At 31.2% G+C, this 25,670-nt stretch overlaps 1 protein-coding gene across 1 annotated transcript; it reads left to right on the forward strand.

Annotated features, from left to right (window-relative positions):
- Positions 1-717: 717 nt before the first annotated feature.
- LOC120273150 (probable D-2-hydroxyglutarate dehydrogenase, mitochondrial) lies at positions 718-24,361 on the forward strand. Its single transcript, XM_039279792.1, has 16 exons — positions 718-840; positions 1,257-1,370; positions 1,549-1,672; positions 4,482-4,855; positions 6,204-6,305; positions 7,241-7,288; positions 7,940-8,010; positions 10,014-10,132; positions 13,041-13,136; positions 13,236-13,345; positions 15,246-15,326; positions 20,318-20,418; positions 22,662-22,770; positions 23,860-23,920; positions 24,116-24,129; positions 24,284-24,361. Exons 2-16 carry the CDS (start codon positions 1,314-1,316, stop codon positions 24,359-24,361), a joined length of 1,545 nt encoding a protein of 514 aa, XP_039135726.1. The 5' UTR covers positions 718-840; positions 1,257-1,313.
- Positions 24,362-25,670: the final 1,309 nt, after the last annotated feature.

Consider the following 25,670-nt stretch of genomic DNA (forward strand, 5'->3'; position numbering starts at 1 on the left):
CAATTTGATTCAAATTAAAATTTGATGACCATTTTGATACAAATGTAAACTTAAGTGACCTCCCAAAAAAAATTAAGCCACAAAAATTGCTTTTACTCAACCAATTTTGATTGGAGGGAGGATTTTTTTTTTTTTAAGGAAGAAAATTATCTAGAAATACAAATCAAAGAAAGGTCACTAAAGTTTATAAATAATAAAAGTGGCTTTAATTAAAAAAAAAGCTAGGAAAAATAATAATTCAATAACTATGGCTAGGGAGGTAATGTTAAGATTGCAGAAATATATTTTTATCATTTAATTATTTAAAGATATAGTTTTATCATTTTAAAATTCAATAACTACGGCTAGGGAGGTAATGTTAAGAATCTAAAGAAGGGGATTTATTTTAAATTCAATTTAAATATTTTCGTGCATTAATTTTAATTTTTTAAATATACTCTTGAAAGGTGTAGTTTTGTTATTTTAAAATTTTAAAAACATTTTTATTACAGCATTGTGTTAAAAATTTAATTATCTTAATAAAATAAAAATTTTAGGAGTTTATAAAAACAAATCACTCGTTGTTAGGAGTTTAAGGAGAGATGCATACAAGAAAATCTCACATATATATATATATATATATATATATAAGCAGAACTCTTTGGTTTATAACTTTATAAGGATATATGTGTAAAAACACATCTTTTTCTTTTATCTTTTATAGCACAATTCTTTTCTTACAACTGAGATGAGTATTGCGAGCGGTGCCTTCTACCCAATTGATTCGGTTCTCCGTTTTAATTCCTGCTTCGATTGCGACCTGCGAAGAAGGAAACATAGGATTGCATCCTTAATCTGCTGGTACTAAATCATATTTCCCTCATTTTGTTATGGCTACTGTTGATTTAGGGGATTTCAAGGTGTAAATTATGTTGCTTTTGAAGATTGAATGCATTTTGAGAATTTCTAATTTGAAGAGAAACCCTTGGTTATTGATTTCAAATTGTGCTGAATTATATCACTGTTTGGTTGTACCTATGTTTTTCTATATAACAATCAGTTTTGAACTGGTTAGGTTTTCTCAAAATTTTCGCTAATTTCTTCAATTTGTCTCTAGGTTTATTTTCAGGTTCGCATTAATATATTTGTTTAGCCTTTTTTTTTTTGGCCTAATTTTGTAATTCTATTTAATAACTGGATTGGCGCCTTTGAAATTCTAGATATACTTGGTTAATTTGTTAGATTTTTTCCTGTTACTTTTCTAATGCGAGCAATAGTTTGGTTCAGCCTTCTTTGATGTTGTAGGTTAGTGCATCCAAGACATTACTCAAACAATGTTTTCTCGTTTTCATATTCTGAATTTTCTTTTGCCATCTGCCATCAACAAGAAGGTAAGTCTCTAAACTCTCTTTCCGTGTCTTTAAATGAAGGAAAAGCTTGTATTTACAGTTATCTATTTATATAAGGTTACATATGCAAGAAAAGGCCCTTTACTCTTCAAATTCAACTGTCTAAATAAAAACTACAATATTGTAGTGTTACGTTGCAATTGATAAATTTAGTTTGTAGCTTTGTGTCAGACTACTCTTGTGGGCAATGCGGAGAGGCAAGAGTTTGAAGTGTTTGCTTGCTGGCTGCCATCTCTACCAGCATTCAGCTTGCATCTACCAAGAAATCCCAAACTCTGCTTCAGGTATGTATTTAATTCTCGTGTTTACATTCTCATGTACCAAATTAAAGTTGAGCTGTAGATACTCATGGATTGTTTGGATGATTTAAAGCAAGACTCTGGTTTCACCATTTTAAGAACAAGTTTCTTGTCAATTATGCAGGATTTATGTCATATAGTGCCATTGATAGCTTGATGCATGATCTGAAAGATTCTAGTGATGATAAATTTCACAAAATAGTTTGATTTCAAATTTAGGGATTATTTATTTCATATAGCACACAGTTAGATGATTGATGCATGATATGAAGCCAAATTCTAATGGCAATATTTATATAACTTGTTTCATACCAAATTATGAACTATCAATGCCATATAGCATTGTGCGATGATTGATGCATGCATCTGAACAAGAATCTAATGGAAATATTTCAAGAGTTGTCTACATTATGGACCATTAGAGTCATATATCATTTTGGGTGATTGATTCATTATTTGGCTGAAGATTCTAATGGAAATGTTACAAGTGTAGAAAAATTGAGTCTATTCATTAAACTCTTTGAGAATTGTATACATAAATATATATAGCACAAAGCCTAGATAAGATAGTGATGAGATACTAAAACAAAATAGCAAGAGAGAAATCGCAGAGAAGATTAATGGAGAATTTGCTGGAAACAAGGGACATAAAATACCAGCCTAGCTAATTCTTCTGTTTCCTCACACTTGAATATCCTCATAATGCCTCAAGACCTCCCTTTAGTGGTTATTAACTAATTTATATGCTGGTTGGCATGTGGATTTTTAGTCCTTTCACCCTCCTATAATATGCTAGACATATAGGAGGCCTAATAGATAACCCCAAAAATTATCAAACTAACTAGATAAAGATAATATAAATAAAATTAAAACCAATGTACCGTCAACTAGAACTTGGATAAGCACATGCTATCACACTCTCTCAAGTTGTAATATGGGGGTTGTTGTATAGACCACATGATAAGGATGTGCCATCCCTCGTCAACATGATATTGCATATCATCATCCAACAACAATAACAACAAACCGTTAGCACCAATTATTTGGGGTTGGTTGCATGAATTTATCTTTTTCATGTTGCTTTATCAAGTGCCGAAAGACCAGATAAACCAAGCTTAGACATATCACTTGCAAAATTTCTGCTAAACATTTTTTCCTTTTCTATGACTTTTCACTTGAAGAGCTTCCATATTTCTTACGAGGGCATCTACTGGCCATCTAAGAACATGCTATACCATCTTAATCGATTCTCTTTCATCTTATCAGTAATAGGTGTCATTCCCAATTTATTTTTAATAAATTCATTTCATCAGTTCTTCCTTGTAATGCCTACATCTATTTGAACATTCTCATCTTAGTGACATCCATCCTTTGAGTATGTTATTTTTTAACCGCTCAACATTTTGACCCGTACATTATAGCTGGCCTACCAATTGTTCTATAAAACTTGTCTTCTAATCCAAGAGGTATTCTATGATCACATATGAAGCTCCCCTCCATTTTACCCAATCTGCCTTAATTCTATTTGTGACATTCGTGTAAGGTTGTCATCATCTTGGATTGTAGTGGTTAGGTACCAAAAATGTTTTACTTTTACCAAGTTCGATATCATCCATCCTAATTTCTCTTATTTCCACTCGCTTTATTACTAAAACTATATTTTAGACATTTTGTCTTTACCCTACTTAACTTAGAACCTTTAGCTTCTAAAGTATTTCTCTACATTTCCAACTTTACGTTGACACTTTCCCTACTTTCATCAACTAAGACCATGTCAATGGCTAAAAGCATACACCAAAAGGCCTGATTTTGAATATACTTTCAATTCATCTATAACTAAAGCAAATATGTAAAGATTTGATGCTAGACCTTGATGTAGACCTATAGTAATGGGAAACTCTCTAGCCTTTCCCCCTATAGTTCTATTGCTACTAATTAAGCTATCATACCCATTTTTATTAGATCTATGTACCTAGTAGTAAACTCCTTTTCTAATACTCACCAAAGGAGCTCCTTAAGTACCCTATGGTATGCTTTTCAAGATTAATAAAGATCATGTGCAAATCTTTCTTCTTATTCCTATACTTCTTCTTCAACTGTCATAATATATAAATAGCTTCTGTAGTTGACCTTCTAAACAAAAAAAACAAATTGATTTAAAAAGATACTTGTTTCACATCTCAATCTTTGCTCAATTACTCTCTCTCAAAGCTTTGTAGTATGACTCATAAGTTTAATTCCTTGATAGTTATTATAACATTGAATGCCATTTATTTTTTTATAGATGGGTACTATTCATGTAGCACTTTCCTAGAGTGTAGTATCCAATTAAACAATCTAGTCAACCATGATATCTCGTCATCTCCAAAAGATTTCCAAAGTTGTATTGGGATACCATCTGGGCCTACATGTTTCCCTACTTTTAGACAAACGTTTCACATCTTAAAAACAAAGATTAAAGCATCTTGTATTATAATTACTTTATTTTGAATGATATCTCCTTAATTAGAGCAAGGATTCAAAATTAACTAATGAAAATAATAATGTCCATGATATGTTGTCTCCTTAAATAGAAAGATGTTTCAGGCATAATTATTGATTTACAATCACTCTAGTGTCAATGATTAATGTTGTATTGAACTCCAACTTCCCTTTTAAAATAAATATTTCTCACAGAAATGAATTTCATTATTATATTTTCTCATTTTAGAAAGCATGATTTATATTTTTCATTAAATAAACTGAATCAAAATAACACTGTTTAACTTATTACTAACACCTATGCTATGTACAGCCATATTTCAGGCATCAAGAATTTCTCTAATACATTATCCAGAATCACCTTTAAAATCTTATGATAAGTTTAATCCATTGAGACATGTTTGCCCAAGGGCATCACGTGGGGGAGTACTACATAGGCTGAACAAAGAAAGCTTGATTGCTACTTCTAGAATCCATCAACGGTCATTTGGCTCCACAACCAAAAACATCCAGCGAAATCCATCATTTTCCATGATTAATTCTGATGACATCAGCTACTTCAGAGATATATTGGATGATAATACTGTTATCCAGGATGAGGATAGGCTGTCATCTGCAAATATAGATTGGATGCGAAAGTATGAAGGTTCAAGCAAGCTGTTACTCCTACCAAAGGACACAGACGAGGTTTTTCTTGCCAACCTCATATAACTAACTTCGTATGAATTACTTTGATATTTTTGATAGCTTGACTGCTTTCATTCATATGGAAAAGCACAATTTTGTCATGGCTCATCATAATTCTTTTTAAGTGTTTTTTTGTTTTTTAAAATTAGTGAAATGGCCTCTTCTACTTCTTGCCTTCAACATTCTTTGCGTGCTACTGCACTGGGCAGAGACAAATATTAATTTATAGAAAAGCTATGAATTCTTGGACTTGATTTCATTAGTCATTAATAGGATTATACTCTGCTATTTTATCCCATTATTTTCTTTTAGTTCTTCAATCTCACTAAAAAATTCTATATTATTTTACTTGTCAGCTCATGACCCTTACTATTAAAACGAATTTTTGAAAAACTGGGATCTGTTAAAACCTAGAAATTAATTTTGTGATCAAGATTTTTTTTCATTGGTCTCAAGTTCTTACATTACTTTTTTTTTTTGTATTTGACCTATTCTTGCTTCAGTGTTATGTTATTCTGTTGACGATTGTGATAGGGTGGCTGTTTCATTAATTGGTTATATGATCTATGCTTGTGCATAAACATATAGAGTTTTTTTAGGTTTAATTACTTATAATTAATTATCACATGCTTCCATCACTCTTGCTATTTTAATTGTTAGCATGTCCTAGTTCTTCTATCATACTCTCTCCTAATCTTTCACTTATTTGGTTATCGGCAGAAGCTCATATTATAAATGCTTTGCCCAATTTTGATGTCCTTGATCTAAGCTTCTTATAAAATTGCTGCATATTAATTATTTATTTATATATGTTTTTAACTTGTTCACTTCCTCTCATGGTCCTTTATATGACTTCCACGTTTGAAATGAGAAGTGTTATGGTATATTGACGTCATTTTCTAGTTAATATCATAATGTTCTTAGGGAGTTTAGGACTTCATTCAGTGTGAATTACAGAGCTCTATACCTTGAGATGTTCATATACTCTTGCCAGCTAGTCTAGGATCTAGCACAAGCTACCATTCTTACTTTTTAGTTATGAAACGGATCTTGTCCTCTAGAAATATATATATATATATATATATAGATATACATTTTCTGTATTAAGCTCAAAGATTTTGTCTTAAGCTGGTGATGTCTCAAAAGTTCTGGTTTTAGTTTGGATCATGTTGATTGAAAACTTTATTACATAGTAAAATACTTTGATCATTTATTGCTCATATGGAATCATAATAATGGTCATGACTATTGTTGTCTTAGTGATGTATATTTCTAGAAGCATTCTAGTGCCTATTTACCCTTGCTAACATTGTTTAGATTTATTGTCTTATATGTATGAACATTTCAGGTATCTAAGATTCTCCGTTATTGCAACTCTAGGAGGTTGGCGGTAGTCCCTCAAGGTGGTAATACTGGTCTTGTTGGTGGAAGCGTGCCAGTTTATGATGAGGTATCAGTTCTATTGTTTAGCTGTTTTTTCCATTTAAGTTCACTGTAATGATTAATAATTATTGAATGCATGGCTATAGAAATAATAAACAATGGTTATGCTTTGATAGTAAAGATAATCTCTCAAAGTGTGATTACAATATTTTGTCTCTTAATTTGGAATTATGAGTACATTTTCACATCAAAGTTATCTTAAACTTAAGATGAGAAATAATGCATTTGAATTATTATATACTTCAAGGCGTTCTACAACTCTTTAATGACATTTCTGTGTATTGCAATTTATCAAAATATAAAAAAAGATTTGAAGTAAGTTTTGCCAATGTTGAAACATGATTTTTTTTTTAAAATGCTAGTTAGTAATGTGCAACTACCAGAATATCCTTAATTTTGCCTTTTGAATGAGATGAATTTTATTTGAATATATGGCTCAGCTATATTACACTTTTAGTTGCTTACTCCTTTTGGCTTACCAAGCAATGAAGTAAGACTGTAAGAGAAGTGTTTGACATAAGCATTAATCTGAAGATCCTTAATCTGTTAATCTTGACCCTTATTTTGATTGAATTTGAATTATACTTTTTGACATCTTCCTGAATTGCATTTGCTTGTTTGTTTTGTGCTTCAAGTTTAGTTATTACTTTTCATTCACATTTTGATTCTAATTTTATAATTCACGTAATGGAGTACTGCAGCCATTACTAGGTTTCCTTTATAAGAATGTATGTATAATCTCTAGACAAAACGTGAAGAATTATCATATGAAAATTACTCACACATGGTAATGGAATTTTCCTTTGTTCTTCCAATGTGTAATCGGAGTCATATATGCATTCGAATGAGCATTACAGGATGGTAGAAATTAAAGATACTGACATATAGATGCACTACAAATTGATCTAGCCTTTTTGATGTGACCCCATTGTTTCTTCTCAGGTAATTGTTAATGTTGGTTTGATGAATAAGATAATCTCCCTTGATAAGGTAAAAATTTGATTTTTCTGTGTATATGTATATTAAATTTTTGCTTGTGCACTGTAAAATAAGATTTATTTCTCTGGTTTCAGCCTGCAATATTATTATGTGGTTTAGAGTATTTGTGGGATACAATTGAGAACAAGGTGAATTTTATTTGAAGCAGCAATTGAGAAAATAATCCACCCAAGTAGATTATTATTGGCATTCATCAGGCTTTTCTATTAGCTGATTTACATCTAGAACTTAATTGTCTGAAGTTTTCAATGTCTTTATGAAACATACCAAAAAGTGTGCATTTAATTGACAATACCTTTAATGCTTGATTGAATTTCTCTCCACTTTTTCACTCATAATCATGTGAAGAAGGAATGGCCTTTTAATGAGATATATTGATCTTTGTTTTTTATTTTTTATTTTTTTGAGTTTAAATTAAAAAAAGAACTGAGAATATCATCGGCACATATCTTACACTTAAGTGATTTCCTTTAGCAAGCTGCAATTTTCTAAGAAACCAGCTTTCTTCCTTTTTGTGGTAAATATGTGTGTAAAATCACTTAGTTTTTCTCCCTTAATTTACTCATTATTTTGTAGTAAATACTATGTGATTTTTCAGTAAATCAAGTTAGATGTGTGTGTAAAACTCATTCACTGTTTCAGGTTAGTGGTATTCTTAAATGTGAAGCAGGCTGCATATTAGAGAATTTGGATAGTTTCTTGGCAAATGAATGGTATGTATTTCCTGTAGCGCTTTCTATTAGTTTTTTTTTTGTCTTATGCTCATTGATTTTCTTGTATTAGTGGAATTTTATTTTTTAAAGAGAATCTAGTGTCAAATTTGTGTTATTACTGTTTGGTGACCTAAATCAACTTGTCAATTTTTATTGCAGATTTTTGTTAGTGTAACACCATTACTATTTGTGGTAAATTACATGTTTTTTCCAAAATATATTTCATATCTTAGCCTTAAAAATTTGCCAAAGTGCAAAAAATAATAAGATTTTTTCATTTTCTTTATAATATTATAATTCATCCTTTGTGGCATTTAGCATTTATTTTATTTCATTTTATTTTTATAATTATTTATTTATTTGTGCATAGAATAGGAGTGAAATGTAAACTTGTGTGTATGATGGGTATTGGTCAGTGTTATTACAAGCGAGAAAGGTGCTCAGGTGAGGCCAGACGAGGCCCTACCGCCTTGATACCCTCAGGACGAGGCGCCTTTAATGAGGCGAGCGGTTTTTGCCCTGCGCCAGGCATAGAAAAGGCACACTTGTCTTCTTTTTTTTTGGCTATCAACCCTATATTTAATGCCTTCAATTAGTGTTAATTAGGATTTTAAAAAGGCACACATGGAGAAAAACTAGGTGATTTTAAAAAGGCACACTTACCAATAAAGAATGAAATAAATTTAGGGGAGAAAAACTAAGTGATTTAAATATACAACCGCTAGTTTTTAAAAAATAATGAGTAAATTAAGGGATTAATTAATTAATTAGAGAAAATTTAATTAATTAGAGAAAATTGAAGAGGCAACAAAAGTTGCACTCTAAATCTAATGATGAAGTTGAAGCTAGTTTAGATGATGAGGATGATGATGTTGTAGAATTAGATGACTTATAAAGATAGAATTTGCACTCTAAAAACTTAATGAATTGATTAAGATAGTATGGACATGTCCTTAGATGGCCGATAGATGCCCTTGTAAGAAAGGTGGAAGCTGTTAAGGTGGAGGCCTGTAGAAGAAGAAAAGGCAGACCCAAAAATTGTACTGCTATTTTATGAAGTGATATATTTGAGCTCAGTTTGTCAAGTTTTTGGTCCTCGACAGAGCAATGTGGAAGGAAAGGTTCATGTAGTCAACCGCAAAAATTGGGACTAACAGCTTCTTGTTGTTGTCAATGTCGTCGTCTATATAGGCATGAGTCTACTACCATATTGGATGTGAAGGACCTAATGTAATATGGTTTGGTTATTTCAATATGTTATCTTCTTGATTATTCTTTGCCTCTGTATTCCTCCACCCACGGTTTTATCTTCACATGGTCCATGTTTATCTCTTAGATTTGCTTAGTTTGGTCTGCATCTAATAATACTGACTTGCAAATTGACATCATAACTTTTGATTTTGTAATGGAAAGTTATTACTATGCATATCTGATGTAATTGATATTTATGATGGATAGTAAACCAAGATATTGCAAGTCGATCTTGAACAAGCTAGCCCATGTTTGAGTTATTCTTGAAATTAACTTAACATTATAAATTCAGCTAGAGTTTGGTTGTTATTTAACAATTAGGATAAGAACATCACGCGAATTGTGCCATCCGACTAATTAGCACAATTAAGGTTTGGTGAACCATGACCAACACTATCCCTTCAACCTATTGATCAACATCCTATATACGTAGTGCACATATTGTTAAATTAGTATTATCTAATGTTATGGTTATTTATGTGTTTGTATTTTACTAGGTACTTATTAGTTTAGTTTCAAAGGGTAATAATTTCTTTTAGGCATTTTGATGACCCAACTTCTCTGGTTCTCTTTGTTAGGAGACTTTTAGTTTGTAATTTAGAAGACTATTTTTGAGTTTGGAGATCTGTGATCAAATTCTTTCTTTTCCATCTTTTTGGATTTGCTTAGTTTGATGTGCATCTAACATGATATCTCATACGAACATTTCCTAAAGACACTTGTATATAATTTGAACTTATTTTTCCCTCCAGTTATTTAATGCCTATTGATCTGGGGGCAAAGGGAAGTTGTCAGATTGGTGGAAATGTTTCAACTAATGCTGGTGGTTTGCACTTTGTGCGCTATGGATCACTTCATGGGAATGTTCTAGGTAAAGATATGCTCTATCCTTTTACGTTATATTAAAAACTGAATATGTTGTCTTATAGGATGATTACTTCGGTACTATATATGTAAAAGCTAATGTGAATAATGTGATATGTATAAGATGAAACTTGATATAGGAAGAACAACACAAGATATGTGGCACATTAGCCACATATTTTGGTTAATATATGTCTTTAGTTTTTGCTTGATGAGATGGATTATGTAGGGGAAAATTCTGGAGGTATTCTTAAAGTGAGGTGGTTTTGGAATTATGAGGGTAATTTGAAAAATTAAAAAAAGAAGAAAAAAAAAGAAGCTGAAGACACTGGTACAGTTTAACTTGCTACTTTTTTGATTTACCATTCCTTTACCCAAGTAACAACATATTAGCAGTCATTCCCTTTTGTCTTTGATGTTTCACCCAAAGAATATGCCATTCATTATTTTCTTTCTTTTACTCTCCTTGTTTTACATTTTCATTTGTCAATGATCTTACCTTGTAAACTACTTTCCAATTAGCTCACTCATCTTTTCCTTTATTTCTTTCATTTTATATAATCACCTCCTTTTTAACAACAACACTTGAAATTCATGAGGGAAGAAACATGAGAAAGGATTAGGGGAAGAGTGTCGGGACTTGGTTCCTTGTGTTGTTTTATGAAAATAATAATAACTTTATTTACTATTTTAAAATTAAGATCCTTTCTTGTATTCTTTTTGTTCTTTTTTTAGTTTTTATTTATTTATTCTTGTTAAAATAAATTTATCTAAGAACAAAAGCAAAATTGGTACGTAGGAAACAATTTGATTTAGGATAAGGAGTGTGGAACTTGAAAATTATAGCAAGAGTGGATGCTTGTCATTAGTAATAATACTATTTTTTTTTATTGTTTTCTCTCCTTATTAGTTAGAAACTTCTTTTCCAATCCTAGCAAAGGATTCATAACTCGTTTGGATTTGATTACTTAAGATTATTATTGTGCAGTATTTATGTTAGTTAGATTTTTCCTTTCTGTTTTGAAAGCTATCGAGATTAAAAATGAATTTTCTTTTCAGTAGTGCAAGAATGTTGAATTTCATATTAATGGAATATAGTTTCATCCTTTTTTTCAACCCCTCAACAGGTTTTAGCCAAAATCTTTATATGATGTCAAGTTAATCAATGTGGTCTCTTAACAGTGTCTAAGAGTTAGCTTTGTTCTTTTTGATTGCTTTAAGTTAAACCTTGGACTTCTTGGTTTACTATATCTCTGACCTAGTTTTCTATTTTGTAAAGCAAATAAATTGTTTGAGATTAAAATCCGAGCCTACTGTGTATCATGGTTTAAGGATAGCATTTGATCCATAACTAGGAGTTTTTTATTATGAAATTAAGGAGTGCTTGGTATTTATTAGGGAACATGGGTTTGGATCCTATGTCTGTGCTGTGGTTCAAAATGCTAATTTTACTTTAGTCTGGCTTCTATAGTTCCCTTTTAAGGTTGCTTTCATTTTTCCGAATTAGATGGTCTTTTTTTTTCTTTCGTTCTTTCCTTCTTTCTTTATTTAATATTTTGATTCATTAGGAGGCCACGATTGGCTTTGGTTCATTTTATGTTTAAATATAAAGATTCTTCAAATTTTGCAAACTTTTTTATGAAGCTAAATTCCATGTTTTTAAAATCGTTTGAGGCGCGCCTCGCGCCTCAAGGCGAGGCGCCAGGCCAAGGCCTCAAGGCGCACGCCTTCAATCAACTAAGTGAGGCTTAAGCCTCATTGAAAAAAGCGCACGATTGAGGCGGTGCGCCTCAGTGCGTGTGAGGCCTAAAAAAACCAATTTTCTACTGCAACTAACTTTTCTTTAATAAATGATAAATAATATTCTTTAATAGAGAAAAATTAAGATAAATAAGAGTGAATATATATGTTTTTTAATTGATGAAAAACAAAATATATTTTAAGATAAGTTTTAATTTACAAATAAGATGCATTACAAATAAGATAAGTTACAATTTTATTAATTTTTGAAAACAAAACAAAAAATATTTATTTTATAAATTAAAATAATATGTTTTAATAAGATAAGTGGCCTCTTGTTTAAGATAAGTTTCAATTTTATTGATTATTGAAAACAAAACAAAAAGTATTTATTTTATAAATAAAAATAATATATTAATAAGATAAGGCCTCTCGTTTCCAACAAAAGGATTTTTTCAAAAAGGAAGCAGGAGCACAAAAAATAACTATACACACAAATATACATGTTTTAAAAGAAATTAATTAATTATATATATTTTTTAAACTATTCACACTATACCTCCCAAGATGAATAAATTCTATATTTTCCAAAGTTTTAATTATCGGAAAAAAAAAATATTTACTTTGCAAATGAAAAAATAAAGTTCTTTAATAGGAAATAAGTTAAGAGAAATAAAGAGGCTACTTTTGAAAATATTGTATTTTTGAAAAACAATATATTTTTCAAAATTTTTGATTGCCAAAAAACAAAATTATTTATTAAATTAAAAAATATTCTTTAATTGAGGCTTACGCCTCAAAACGCCTTGAGAGGCTTACGCCTCGCCTCACGGTTGAGAAGCGCCTCGAAACCCGCCTTGGGTTTTTAAAAACCTTGGCTAAATAGGACATACTCATGTTATTATGAATTATATCATAACTAAATTGCTTTATAGATGAACTTGGTTAGAGCTTGTTTGAGGAATTTATATTATCAATCGTGTTAGTTCAGGTTTTCTTAAAGGCTAATGGAACTATCGCTTTGGAAATGATCTTAAGAATAATAAACTAATTGTCTAATTTATGGTATCTGAGGTAATGTTTTGGTTGGTTCTAACGTTCCCAACTGATAATTTTAATCCTTCATATGAGTATTTATTGAATTAATGTTTTTTGAATTTTATATTCCTTTTTAGGGCTTGAAGTTGTCTTAGCTGATGGGACTGTCCTAGACATGCTTGGAAGTTTACGAAAAGACAATACAGGATATGATTTGAAGCACTTATTTATTGGTAGATGCATAATCATTTTCTGGTCATGTCGTGCTTTTTGTGAATATAAATTATTCTTTGCCATATACTAGAAGTAAATGTATGTTGTCATCTTGATAGGAAGTGAAGGTACCTTGGGAATCATCACAAAGGTCTCAATCCTTACACCGGCTAGGCTATCATCGACCAACCTTGCATTTCTTGCCTGTGAAGATTATTCTAGCTGTCAGGTTTCTTCTTTACTTGAAACTGGTTTTTTATTTACTTTATAAAAATATATATATTGAAATGTGAAAATACTTCAAGGATCATGTAACAGATGTTATGGTCTTCTATAATTCATGATCACCTAAATGCATTTCCCTGGTTTCTTTTTTTCCCCCCATTTTCCTCTGTTGACCTTTTAAATCAACACTGCCAAGGCATGCATTCCTTCTTTTGATATGTATTTTTTCTTTTTGAAAAGTTAAAATTTTACTTTTGTAAATAATAATGTGTTTATTAATATTAACATATATTTTTAATTATCAATAATATTTATTTAAATTATTAAATCTCCTAAAAACTTAGTTTATAACAAGTCATAAGATGTTTTGTTGGGGGAGTAGTGCTTATCCCCTATACAGACACGATATTAATGTAGATTTCAATAGACATGTTCCTTGTTGAGGAAGCATGTGTAAAAATGGCTTAGCCCAAATTCACAGTGACAAATGGATGAAGTAAGAAAATCTACTAATTATTTCCTCGTTTGTGAATTTTAGTCTTCAATCTGAATGTTGTTTCTTAAACTTTATGTTTGTTTGCTGTATTCAAGAAAAATAGCTTTCATTCTCCTTTCTCTCCGCATACTACACCTTTAGAAACTGCTTTCCTTGATTGATTTTATTCCAGATCACTATATGTTTAGAGGACAAATAAAATGGGTTATTTGGATGCTTATCAGGATTGTGAAATTTCTTTGTAGATGGTGCAAATTGTCATTGGTATTGTACTTGCCTTTGTTATTGTTAAAGTCCCCTGAAAAGCCAAAACAAAATAAAATATGTTGTGGTTTTGTATGTTGTTGGAGTCAAAACTCATAAGCTATGCCTGAATTAAGGAAGTGGGATCTAAGGCGAAGGGTGAGAAAATAGTAAAATGTGTTCGTTAACACTTTAATTTTAAATTAATCAAATTCAAAGAACATATTATATAATCATTTTAATTTTAAATTAATCAAATTTTAAAAAAAAGACTGCCTAAATTAGATAGTGGAGTTGATAAACAAGGTGCAGATATTATAATCATAGTTGTGGGCACATTAGCACAATCAACAGGAATTATGTGTTCGTTAAAACTTAGTTACTAAGTGCTGGTGAGTTATAACTTGATTTAGCAAAATAATTGAACCAGTTGCTCAAATGATATCTATTTAATGGCACTGAACTTTTCCGTTTATTAGCACAATTAGCGTGAGTTAAATGTCAATTAGTTTTATTATGTTAAACAAAGGAGGTGGTATTTCCAATTAATTAGTTTTATTAATTAAATGTCAATTAAATGTCAATTGTTGCAATAAAATTATGGGTATTGGTAATTATCATTGTTGTTCATTATTCACTGAGTTTTCTATATTCAATGTATTTTATATAGTTCTGAAAATTTATGGACTCAAATGAATACTTTTGATAAAAATGACCGTAGTAGTTCATGATTTTCGGTGAAATTTATTTGTTGAACTTTGCTTTTGTTTGGCATTGAATGTTATTATATAGTTTATTGTTCACTAATTTGATTCTGGCATTGTCTTTGAAAATTGCTCATGATTTGATCACCTTTTATATTATATGCATAAGCATGATAGATCATGTAATTTTATTTCATTGTATTCTAATTTTCTCAGAAAACAACTTTGTCCACTTACTGGATTTTTTTTATCACGTGTCAATTCCTATATACAGACATGAAACTTTCTATTGACTAGCTTGCTCTCTGATAGATATGAATTTCTTACATGTATAAATTCACATTCATTCAGCTCTGTTTGTGTTTCTTTGTTACATGGTATATGATGCATGCAAATTCTTGTGGATTTGATTTGTAACAGAATCCATACTCGTTGATATGAGTTGTGTCATCCATTTTCAGGAATTATTATTGAAAGCAAAGAGAGGTTTAGGCGAGGTTCTTTCTGCTTTTGAATTTCTGGACACCAATTCTATGGATTTGGTAAGCTTTTATATAACTAGATGTTTGTTTTGGTAAACTTAGATCTTTTGATATCTCTATCATTTGCTTTTTGTCTTTGTTATTTTGTTGTTCTTAACTGGTTTTAAATTCTTCATGATGATTTTGATGATTTATCTTGGTGGGTTCTTTAGTTATATGTGCTAGGGTATTTACAAATCATAATTCTATAAATAAAATATTTTAATTCTCTATGTTCCTAACCAACTGCAATCTTTTCTTTATTGAGGTCCACTAACAAGAATTTCATGTTTTTCGGCTAACATGGACCTTTTTGCTTGAAGGAGATGATGGCCTATGTATGAATAACTTGAGTGTGTGTAAACTCATGTGGCTAAAAGTTCCAATATGATATTTTTAGAGAAAAGAACAATAACACAATGTAGAATATGGTCTTTGAGCTTACACTATGAATAAAATGACCTACAAATGAAATGATATGTTAATATCCACCTGCAAACAAGACAAGTATTCAAAATTTCATTTTGTTCAGGATTATAATGTGGTTCTTTTGAGTTTAGTGTTTGCACAACCGCAAGCGCACGGTTTTGCCAAGTAGTAATAAAGTATCGATCCCACGAGGACCGAATATGATTACCGATCTATTGCAACGATAGGTTATCTAGACAATTTAAAAGGTAGCAGACAGGAATAACAAGTAGCAGGAAATAAAACACAACCAGGATCACAGGAATGCAGGGCTGTGGATTATAGCTCAGGTTAAAATAGGCTTAGGTTTGGGAACTTACCACAAGGTGTAACATGAATGATGTGTTGGATTCAGACTAGATTTGGGTAGATCTTATGAAGGGCATTAATCCTAAACTACTTGTTACTCTCTTTCAAGAGATAACAAGTTAGGTCTTGGTGGGGTCATCTCCTACTTTCGTGGTAGATAAACCTTTTCAAGACCTGAATAAGTACAGTGATTAAGTGATAAACCCTCAAGAATTACATTTCAGTATATTCAGGGTGATTAAAGAGGTTCCAAGACCCAAGTTATCCTTTCAGTTAACCTAGATCTCTAAGATAGCAAGCAATGCTTTCACAATCACAAGCTGTGTACTCAAATAAAAAATCAGCTCAAGAAATCTACCATTAAGCATAAAAAATCCATACAAAAAGAGTATTAACACATCACACACTCAACACCTTGGGCTAATCCCAAACCTAAGAAAAGTTCTACTCACACACCATCTCAGTTACAAAGAAAAGATAGAAAGAAAAGAAATTCTACAGGAAATAGCACAACAAGGCTGAGAGGACTCCCTATGATGTCTACAGGGGTTTGATCTTCAATTTCTAGCTCTCACTCTCCTTCTCCAGCCTTCTTCCAAGTCTTCAGAGCTTCTTTCTTTCTTTTCTCAGCCACCACCCCTTTTTTCCCTGCTTTCTTGCCCTTGAAACCCCTTTCTGGTCCCTTTTTATAATCAGAAATGGAAGCTGGGCCCTAGATTACTTTACAGACCACATGTACTTTTCGCAGACCACAGAGAAGTTGTGTATCATCCCAGTCTCCAGGTTTTCTCAGCCAATTCCAGCTTTCTACAATCAAAACAACTGGAAAGAGTAGTTTGTACAAAAAGAAGGGGAAATAATCATAAAGACTAGGAAAAATGCATGAATACTAGCTAAATGCATGATGTTAGTAATGCAATTTATATGTGCAACATTTAGACACTCCATGGCAGTTTGCATTCCCATCTTTAGGAAGCGATTCAAGCATTGACCAAGGTTGTTTTTGGTTCTTTGTTTCATGAAAAACTTTTATCTGATTGGTTAGAAATGAAAAATTAATTGTGGTTACTGATTTATGTAGTTTTAGCGCATTGCTGTACGCCTTGTCAACCTTGTCCAAATTAGGAATGACCTTGAGGTTGAATGTCTCCCCTAAAAGTCAGATACATGCTCGAAGAATTAGATTATGTTTGAGCTTTTTAATTTGAAAGAATATATTGATATCTCATTTTGATTCGCTTTGAACCACTTTGAACCATGGGTTTCTTTGATAAAATTTCCTAGCTATTATAAGCTTATTGAACAACGTGCAATTTAATTGGATTTCTATATGTTATTTTTTAATCATGGATACTGATTTATATCTTCAAATGTCCCGGAAGAGACAATTTTATTGGATTTCTATCTGTTATTTTTATCCAGCGTGTTTGTCTGTCCTATGGCGGAGCCACATATAGAATAGAAGCACGGGGAATTGGGGGTAAATGGCCCATTCTGTTTCTCTTGTATATATTTAATAATAATTTTTTTATAGATGCCCATTTTTTTGTGACTGTTGACCACTTAGCCTTTGTTTTATAAAATATTAATAAAATAACAAACTAAAAGACCAAACCCTTTTTTTTTTTTTAAGATAAGGGTGTTAGAAAATATCGCAAAATTGCACACAACAATCAGAAGCATGTGGAAGAAAAATTAAAATTGCGATATCAACTAATTGATTTGATGAACACCGTAATTAAATTAATTTAATTAAAAATAGGTTTGGAAATTACCTTTCAATGTTCTAAATGTATTCTTTTGATGTGCTAAATTTGTTCCTTGGATTGTTCTAGATCTTCTAGCATCGAACAACAGTCTCACGCCTCTAGATCACATACTGGAATCCAGAAACAGTCCCCTTTTCCTCTCCAAATAATGGCTAAGGTCAGAAATGAAGAGAAATTAGGGAGAAGTCTCACCAGAGAATAGAATTGATTGATGCTAGGGTTAAAGAGGAGTCATATTTATATAAACTTTATAAAATATGATTATAATTATTCTATTATGGAGTCATAATAGAAATATGAATCCTAAAGCAATTAAAATTACTATTGTATTCAAGTCCTTATAATTTTGATTAATTATTCAACTCCATCGAACTTTAATCAAAATTTAAACTTAAGATGAAACCCTATACCAATTTACCGCTTCACTCAAAATGAGATTGCTTTTCAATTCCTTTAATTGTGACTCTTTAGGTTCGTTTCTAGTGGCAATGGGAGGATACCAAAGGACGTGGGAGACACCTAATAAGCCCCGTGGCCTACGTCGTAGCCCAATTGAACATGAATGAGTAGATCATTACGAACCTTTCCGCTTATAATTAACATATATGTATTAATCCTTCGTTCTTATATCTTAACCGAGTGAGAGCCATGATAATTGTCAAACTCACTAAACTCGATCATATGCAAGTAACCATAGTAGAGTAAGATTACCAAATTACCCCTTCATGCCTTACACTATTAGCTTGATTGCCTTGGCCAAAGTCTTTTAATCTCACTTACTCATGGTCGCACAAGATACAAACTTAGTTACTTCTAAGAAAACGAATTTTTTCTTGGTGGTCATTCACAATTGTTACTTGTCTAACATAGCCGCACTACGAGGTTGACTTTACCCAAGAGTAAATATCTCAGGTTTAAAGTTAACTCATATGATCCTAACCAACAATCCTAATTATTGATGATCAAAGAATAAAACCCATGTGATTGGATTGTTGCGAGTCATGTTGGAATACATCAATCCGATCAATGCATTTATGGCATATGTTCCCACCATCTCATATTGTTCAACTACTACTCTTTGTCAAAGTATATGACATACAAATCCTTACGAATCTTTAACACCCAATTAAAGATTATCTGATTTGTGAATTATTTAAGTGTATAAGTACTAAATACTTATAGTGCCCCCTCCGTATCCTATAAAGAATAGAAGGTTTAACTTAACGCACACGAACTATAATGTTCAAAACTAATTAAAATGCCATCACAAGAATGAACACTTAAATAAATGCTTATTATTAATTATAACAATGTATAATGTAAATGAAATGCTCTAATACAAGTATTCTCATTAGCATTTGAGGGCATAACCCTAACAAAGTTTGGATGGCAAAACTAAAAACAATTGTTGTACTGGTACATGTGCAAAAAATAACTTAAGATTTGGCACTCATGTCAGTTATGTGTCTCATTTGCGCATAGCTTACTAAAGAGGAATCCCTTCGTTTTTTTTTTGTTTAACTTCATTTAATATTAATTGATACTTTCAAGCAAAAAGAAACAAAAAAAATTTTTCGAGCAAATTTTTTCTATTACTTGAAATTTTTTTTCTCCCAAATATTAAGTTTGGAGTCTTGGAGAGCCTCATAAGAAGTGATTAATATTAAATTCTAAAAGCATCATCATTATATTGTAAATTTTATTTGGCTTTCTTGTTTGCGATTTCTAGCTCGTCACTGCCTTTATCCACTAGTTCACAACATCTCGTCAGTTGTCTATTTATTTATTTGTTTATCTATTTATTTATTTCAGGCCATCCTATTGTGTCATCTAAAATCTTTCTTTAGTACATGAATCTTTTAGGATATTGCTACATACAAATTCATTATAAGCTATTTGTGAAATCTTTTTTCTATGATAAAACATGAATGGTTCACCTGATACCTTTGATTAACTTCCTATATGATTATTATTAGCTACAAAATGAAGCTCTTGCACCATATTTGATCAAGGGATAAGTACTATTCCCCTAACCAAATAACTTGGGATAACTAATAAATCTATTTTTGTAAAAAATTTATCTTTTAAATAAATATATTCCATAGTTATTTAAAAAAAAAGTTATTAATATTAATGAAGATTCATTATTTTTAAAAAAAATTAAGTTTTCATTTTAAAATATTTTTAATAATATTAATTAAGCTAAACTTTGGTGATCCCAAATAAAACCTTTTCCTTTTTAACACAAAATTTGAAAAGATTCCCCTAACTTGACATTCTTAACCCCCAACAAAACATGTCCTTGTATATTATTGAACCAACCTATTTCTTGTTTGTAGCAATTTCAATCTTATCGATCTCTTAATTTGAACCATATGGAGGACATGTTACACCAAGAGGTGAATTTTATAGGCTTTCAAAATAGTTCTCATTTTTTTCTTGTTTTGTTTTACTTGGTCGAATCAGGTTTTGGATAAACTTGAGGGCGTTCGCAATCCCTTTCCATCCTCATTGCATAAATTTTATGTACTGATTGAGACAACAGGCACTGATGATTCATATGACAGGTAACTAGTGCTTTCCAATACTTAGGCACTGTGTGTTTTGAATTGATTTCCAATATCTGATTCTTAAAAATGCTTTTATTTTTCTTATTTTTAAAAGCATGCTTGTTTAGATTAGTTTTCAAGATGAAAACAAGAAGATGCATTTCCTACAAAATACTTAAACCACATGATTTTAATATATTATCATTAAAACTAACAAGTTGGTGTAAGATTGTTGATATAATATGTTATTTACGATAATAGTCGTTATATTAAAATTTGGTTTTATCTATTAGCCATATTTGATTATGTACCCATATAAGCGATACATTTTTGTTTGTATACCCCTATGATCAATATTCAAATGAAATATCCGCAAGAAACATATAATTTTAGATATTTGCTTATATACTCAATTAACAATGATTTGTAAATATGTTTTTTTATATTGCCATATCCACAATTACCCACTTTGTAGGTTTTTATACGGATTTCTCATATATATATATATAGTATTATTTTAAGGTGCTAATTCACAAATGAACAAGAAAAGCATGGGCAACACAAAAGGTCAAATTAGGATACCGGAGGAGGATCACCATACATAAACACAATTTCTCCTCCAATTTTTTGACAGTTAAAATAAAAAAAAAGTTTTATTTGAAATAAAGAAAACTGTTGGATCCAAGAGTGTTAATTATGAGTGTTCGGCTTCAAGCCTTACTAAACATATAATTTGAAAATGTAGTTTTTATCAGTGTTAGTTGATAACAAACTTATATCGCCTAGCATTGATCCAACCCAAAATTTTAAGTTGATAGGAAGAAAGATCCAAAATTATGTATACAAAGCCTAATTTATTAACTTAACCAATATTTGACTATTAGTTAATTTAGTACACGATTACTTAGCTGCCTTGCAAACGACCTAATCTAACTTTCTGTGATACCATGTTGGTGCAAACCAAAAATTTATTACTTGGTTGTTGATTCAACCCAAATCTTAAGCTTATAGATGGAGAAACTAAACTTTATATTTGTAAAATCCAATAAACATGTCTTTAGAACCTTTTTTTTTTCCCTTCACCCATAATTCCATGAGTTTCCAGACACATGCAACACTCCCAAAAATCAAAACCCTGCCTTCTAAAGTGCAAATAAACCCTTCCTTCTAAAGTACAAATAAACCCTGCCACGTTTTGCTCTTTTTTGTAAGGGATGCCCAATCTCTCGGCTTCCTTCAGCTTTAGGAAGTTATTGTAGGCGATGTTGTTGATCAAGGCCTTCATCTCTAGTGGGTATATTCTTTCTTGTACTACAACATGCACCACACTAGATCATCTTATATTTCTATGGTCTTTGTGGCTTGTTATGTGGAACTTAAAATTTGTTTATTGTTTGAAAATTTCTATATAGTGAGACATTATTTTAGCTAAATAATTAGTGACTATTTTGTCTAAATTATTGATTGTCAATTATTGCATAGATTAGTACAAGCGCTTTCATGTTAGCGTAAAATAGTAGAATTTCTATTGTATTATTAGCTATCTGGGTAATTTTTGTTAGTGCCTTCTGGAAATTAGTGAAGTTTGGATTTACTCATCACACTGGAGTTTTGATTTTAATATAAAATATTTTGTTTTATGACATGAGAAGGCTCTTTATTTTTCATTTAATATCCATTATCATTTTTAAGAAAAAAGCAATATTTAATATTGAATGATATACATGATAGAGGAGATTTTATATAATAAAAGGTGTAAAATTTTCATTTACATATATCATCACCCAAGTTAAAATGTGAAAGATTGTTTCAGGCAAGTAAAATAAATTAGAGTGGGTCACAAGGTATTTTTGACAATTGAGTGTGGCATTTATTTTCACTATTTCTTCAGGGTAGCACCACTTCAGAATCGCGGTTTGAAAACTGAAACTTGTGCAGATCAAGTCGTACAATCGTAGGTGGCGTCGTTTCTCTCATTAAAGGAATAATGGCCTGAATAGCTACTTGTCTGTTGAGAAAACGCTTTTTATTTGCTGTTTGACTAGTATAAATTTATTGAATCACAGTGTTTCTTTGCATGGTGTGATGCATGTTTTGTTTTCATGTCAGCCTTTTGATGGGTGTGATGCCTTGTAAAACACAAGACCTGTTATTTATTATTATTTTCAATTAATTTTGAAGCAGCTGATGCTTTTGCATCTTCTTAGGGCAGTTAAATAAGTTAACTTATTCTAGTTTGTTGCTTTCATTGCATTGTGTAGAGCAAAACTTGAAACTTTCCTGGTTAATTCTATGGAAGGAGGTCTTATTTCAGATGGTGTTATAGCTCAGGATATTAACCAAGCATCGTCTTTTTGGCGTATTAGAGAGGTTAAATATTTTATGAATGGTTCGAATTGCGAATTTTTCACTCACCGCCGGAAGACCCCGATCGTGAGCAGTCTTTTGTCTAAGTATATTCAAATATTTCAGTGAGGATGATTTATATGATTTATTTTACCTTATTAGTGTTTCTTTCTTCTTAAGGTAAGGCACATGGCAGTTAAAACAACCAAATGCATGTTGTGATGATCTTCAGAATCAGGCAGAAAATATTGGATACTTTGGCAACTTCATGTCTGAATAACTAGCGGCAGTCAGAGTGAGCGATGAAAGCAAATTATATGCTTCAGGTAGAGGTGACATAAATTGTAGTGCATAGGAATCAGGTTGTTAATGTTTAATGATTGTGAAATGTGTCTCTTTGCAAATTGCTTTTAGTTGCAAGTTTAATCTAGAGTGTTGATGTTAAAGAATTTTGTCTGAATGTTGACTACTCTTTCTGAAGTTCAAATTGCTTGAATTGTGTTGATGATTTATTTTGTTTTACATACCTGGCACCAGACCTGCTATTTATGCCATACTCTTGAAAGAAGTTAAGTTTTAGTTAATTAATAAGTCGGCTGATTTTCTGTGCCATTTTGATTTGTTGCAAAATGGCCTAGATCCTTAGTGTAGTTGGTCTCAGCAAGCCATTATCTATTGGAATAAGTAGCCATAGTGATGTATGTGATTTAATAGATCTTACTTTAACATATTACTAAATTCTTAAAACATTTGATGCGTTGAAATTTGCATGATAACTTTTCAAACAATCAATCAACATGCTATTATGTGATTATGTTTCCCATAAATTATAAAAATGGTCATTACTAAAGAAATCAAACTAATGACAAAAATGTGAGTGACCCATGTTGTATACTTTCTCTGAACTCTGTGTTGATCTACATTTTGTTCACTTAACTAATTCAAGTTTGTATTTTGTTTAAAGGAAGGTGGTGGACGTTAATTATTCTAACTATTACCTTCATTATTTGCATATTTTCCCTGTATATGGGCATTTTATCAAGTCTATAATTTACTAAGCTAAAAATGCCAATCTTAGCGGTAAATGTGTTATGATAATTGTATTGTTTGCAGGGTATACCAGAAGCTTTGATGAAGCTGAGCCGCTCTACAAGTATGAAGGACTTGGTTGGCCGTCTGTTGAAAACTCTATGACATTGTTGTGCTATGATGCAACTTCTGGGTTTGCTGTTAGAATTTTTCTATTTATCATTCCAGTGAGATTTATAATCATATGAAAGTTAGGGGATCTGAACACTTGAATCTCTAACATCCTCTATCAACTACACAAAATATTTTTCTTACATATTTTAAACCACATTATTATCAGGAAGTTCTGCGAAGGTATGTGATGGTCACCTTGGGGATGGTAACTACACCTAAATATTTCATAACGCCTAACTATGATGACAATGTAGATCCTTCTTGCTGTATTTTTTGCAGATCTTATGGAAAATAGATGTTTTATGAATGCTGGTTCACATTCTGAATGCTGCAGGTCTTTTCTCAGATAGAACCCTTTGTCTATGAATGCGACAGCATATTGCTGTGTTTACAAGCGCAGAGCATGGCATAGGTATTTACGGAAAGCTGATAAATTCATATTACAGTCTAGAAACCGTAATTGGCGCATTCCGGCCTTTTCCTTTCACACCTAAATTATCAATGATAATAATTACCTTCCTTGGCTTTTATTACTTCAATATAAGATTCGTTATGTGTAGGATTTGAGTTAACCTCTTCTGTAATGTGGTGAATACTACTAGCCTAATAATGTAGATTTTAAAACTTTCACATTTTTTTTGTTGTTATTAGATTAAATAGAAAAAAATTTTGGATGTCACAGCCATTACTTGGAACACGGATGAAATAATTTACTTAGAGGGTCCTTTGGATGAGGATATGAGTGTAATTTTGGCGAATGCCATGAAATCTGAACATCAATTCCATTTGACTTCACTCCTGATATATAGTCTGCAGTACTGTGCTGCGACAGATTAAACTAATATTTACCTAGTTCACTTCCAAAAAATTTAAAGGCCAATTTTAGATTAGCATTATGCGCCCCCATACATTGCTCTTATCACATGTGAAAAATAAATTTGCTAGTCAGTGCCACTGGCCTGCTCACTTTATATTATGCTAGAACATTGAACTCAGCCTTCTTCCAGAACTTTGGGTGAATTTTAATGTAAAAGTACATTGAACACTTCTTTTCTTTTTCCCAATACCAGAATGGTTAGATGGAAGATTATTTTATGTTCAGAACTTATGGTGCAAACTTTGTGACATTTATTTACCCCGAAGTCTTCTATATGCTACTTATGTATTCAGGTGAGATTAATGGCTTCTATTAAGAAGTTAGTGGACCCTAATGAAGAAGAATGAACCTTAAAAGTTCTTTTCCTCAATCTATTCTCCATGATATATGAGGTAAGTTGTTCTCTCACAGAGAGGTAGGACAACAGAATACAGATTCATATTCTGATTAGGGTGAAGATGTTGCAATGACAATCAAGGTATATTAAACATAGATTTGAAATGAACCATGTTGCAGCTAGATCATAGAATGAACCTGCCTTATATATAAAGAAATAAAGAATTTTGTGAATCTCATTAGTTGTGCAGAAAAGTTGTTAATTGTGTCACAGGAAAATTTGTATTTTATTGAATGTAATGTATATGCTAAAGGTCTACATATAAGTGCAATGAATTTTATGTAGCTCAAAGTTGGGACATTTGTTAAACATTTTCATGTATACAAATTTTATTTTGCCATATACTGTCTCAAATCATAGCTTTATACTACAGCCACTCAATGATTCCCAGCGAATTTTTATCAATAACTGAAAAATATTATAAACAATTTTTCAGTCAACACAAAA

The sequence above is a fragment of the Dioscorea cayenensis genome, chromosome 12, assembly GCF_009730915.1.
Source record: "Dioscorea cayenensis subsp. rotundata cultivar TDr96_F1 chromosome 12, TDr96_F1_v2_PseudoChromosome.rev07_lg8_w22 25.fasta, whole genome shotgun sequence".
Classification (NCBI taxonomy): domain Eukaryota; kingdom Viridiplantae; phylum Streptophyta; class Magnoliopsida; order Dioscoreales; family Dioscoreaceae; genus Dioscorea; species Dioscorea cayenensis.

Excerpts from the sequence above, each read along its gene's own strand:
- LOC120273150 (XM_039279792.1), top strand. The coding sequence starts at position 1,314 with ATGTTTTCTCGTTTTCATATTCTGAATTTTCTTTTGCCATCTGCCATC. Across the intron at positions 6,306-7,240 it reads GCGTGCCAGTTTATGATGAG|GTAATTGTTAATGTTGGTTT; the intron begins GTATCAGTTCTA and ends GTTTCTTCTCAG. Across the intron at positions 7,289-7,939 it reads AGATAATCTCCCTTGATAAG|GTTAGTGGTATTCTTAAATG; the intron begins GTAAAAATTTGA and ends TCACTGTTTCAG.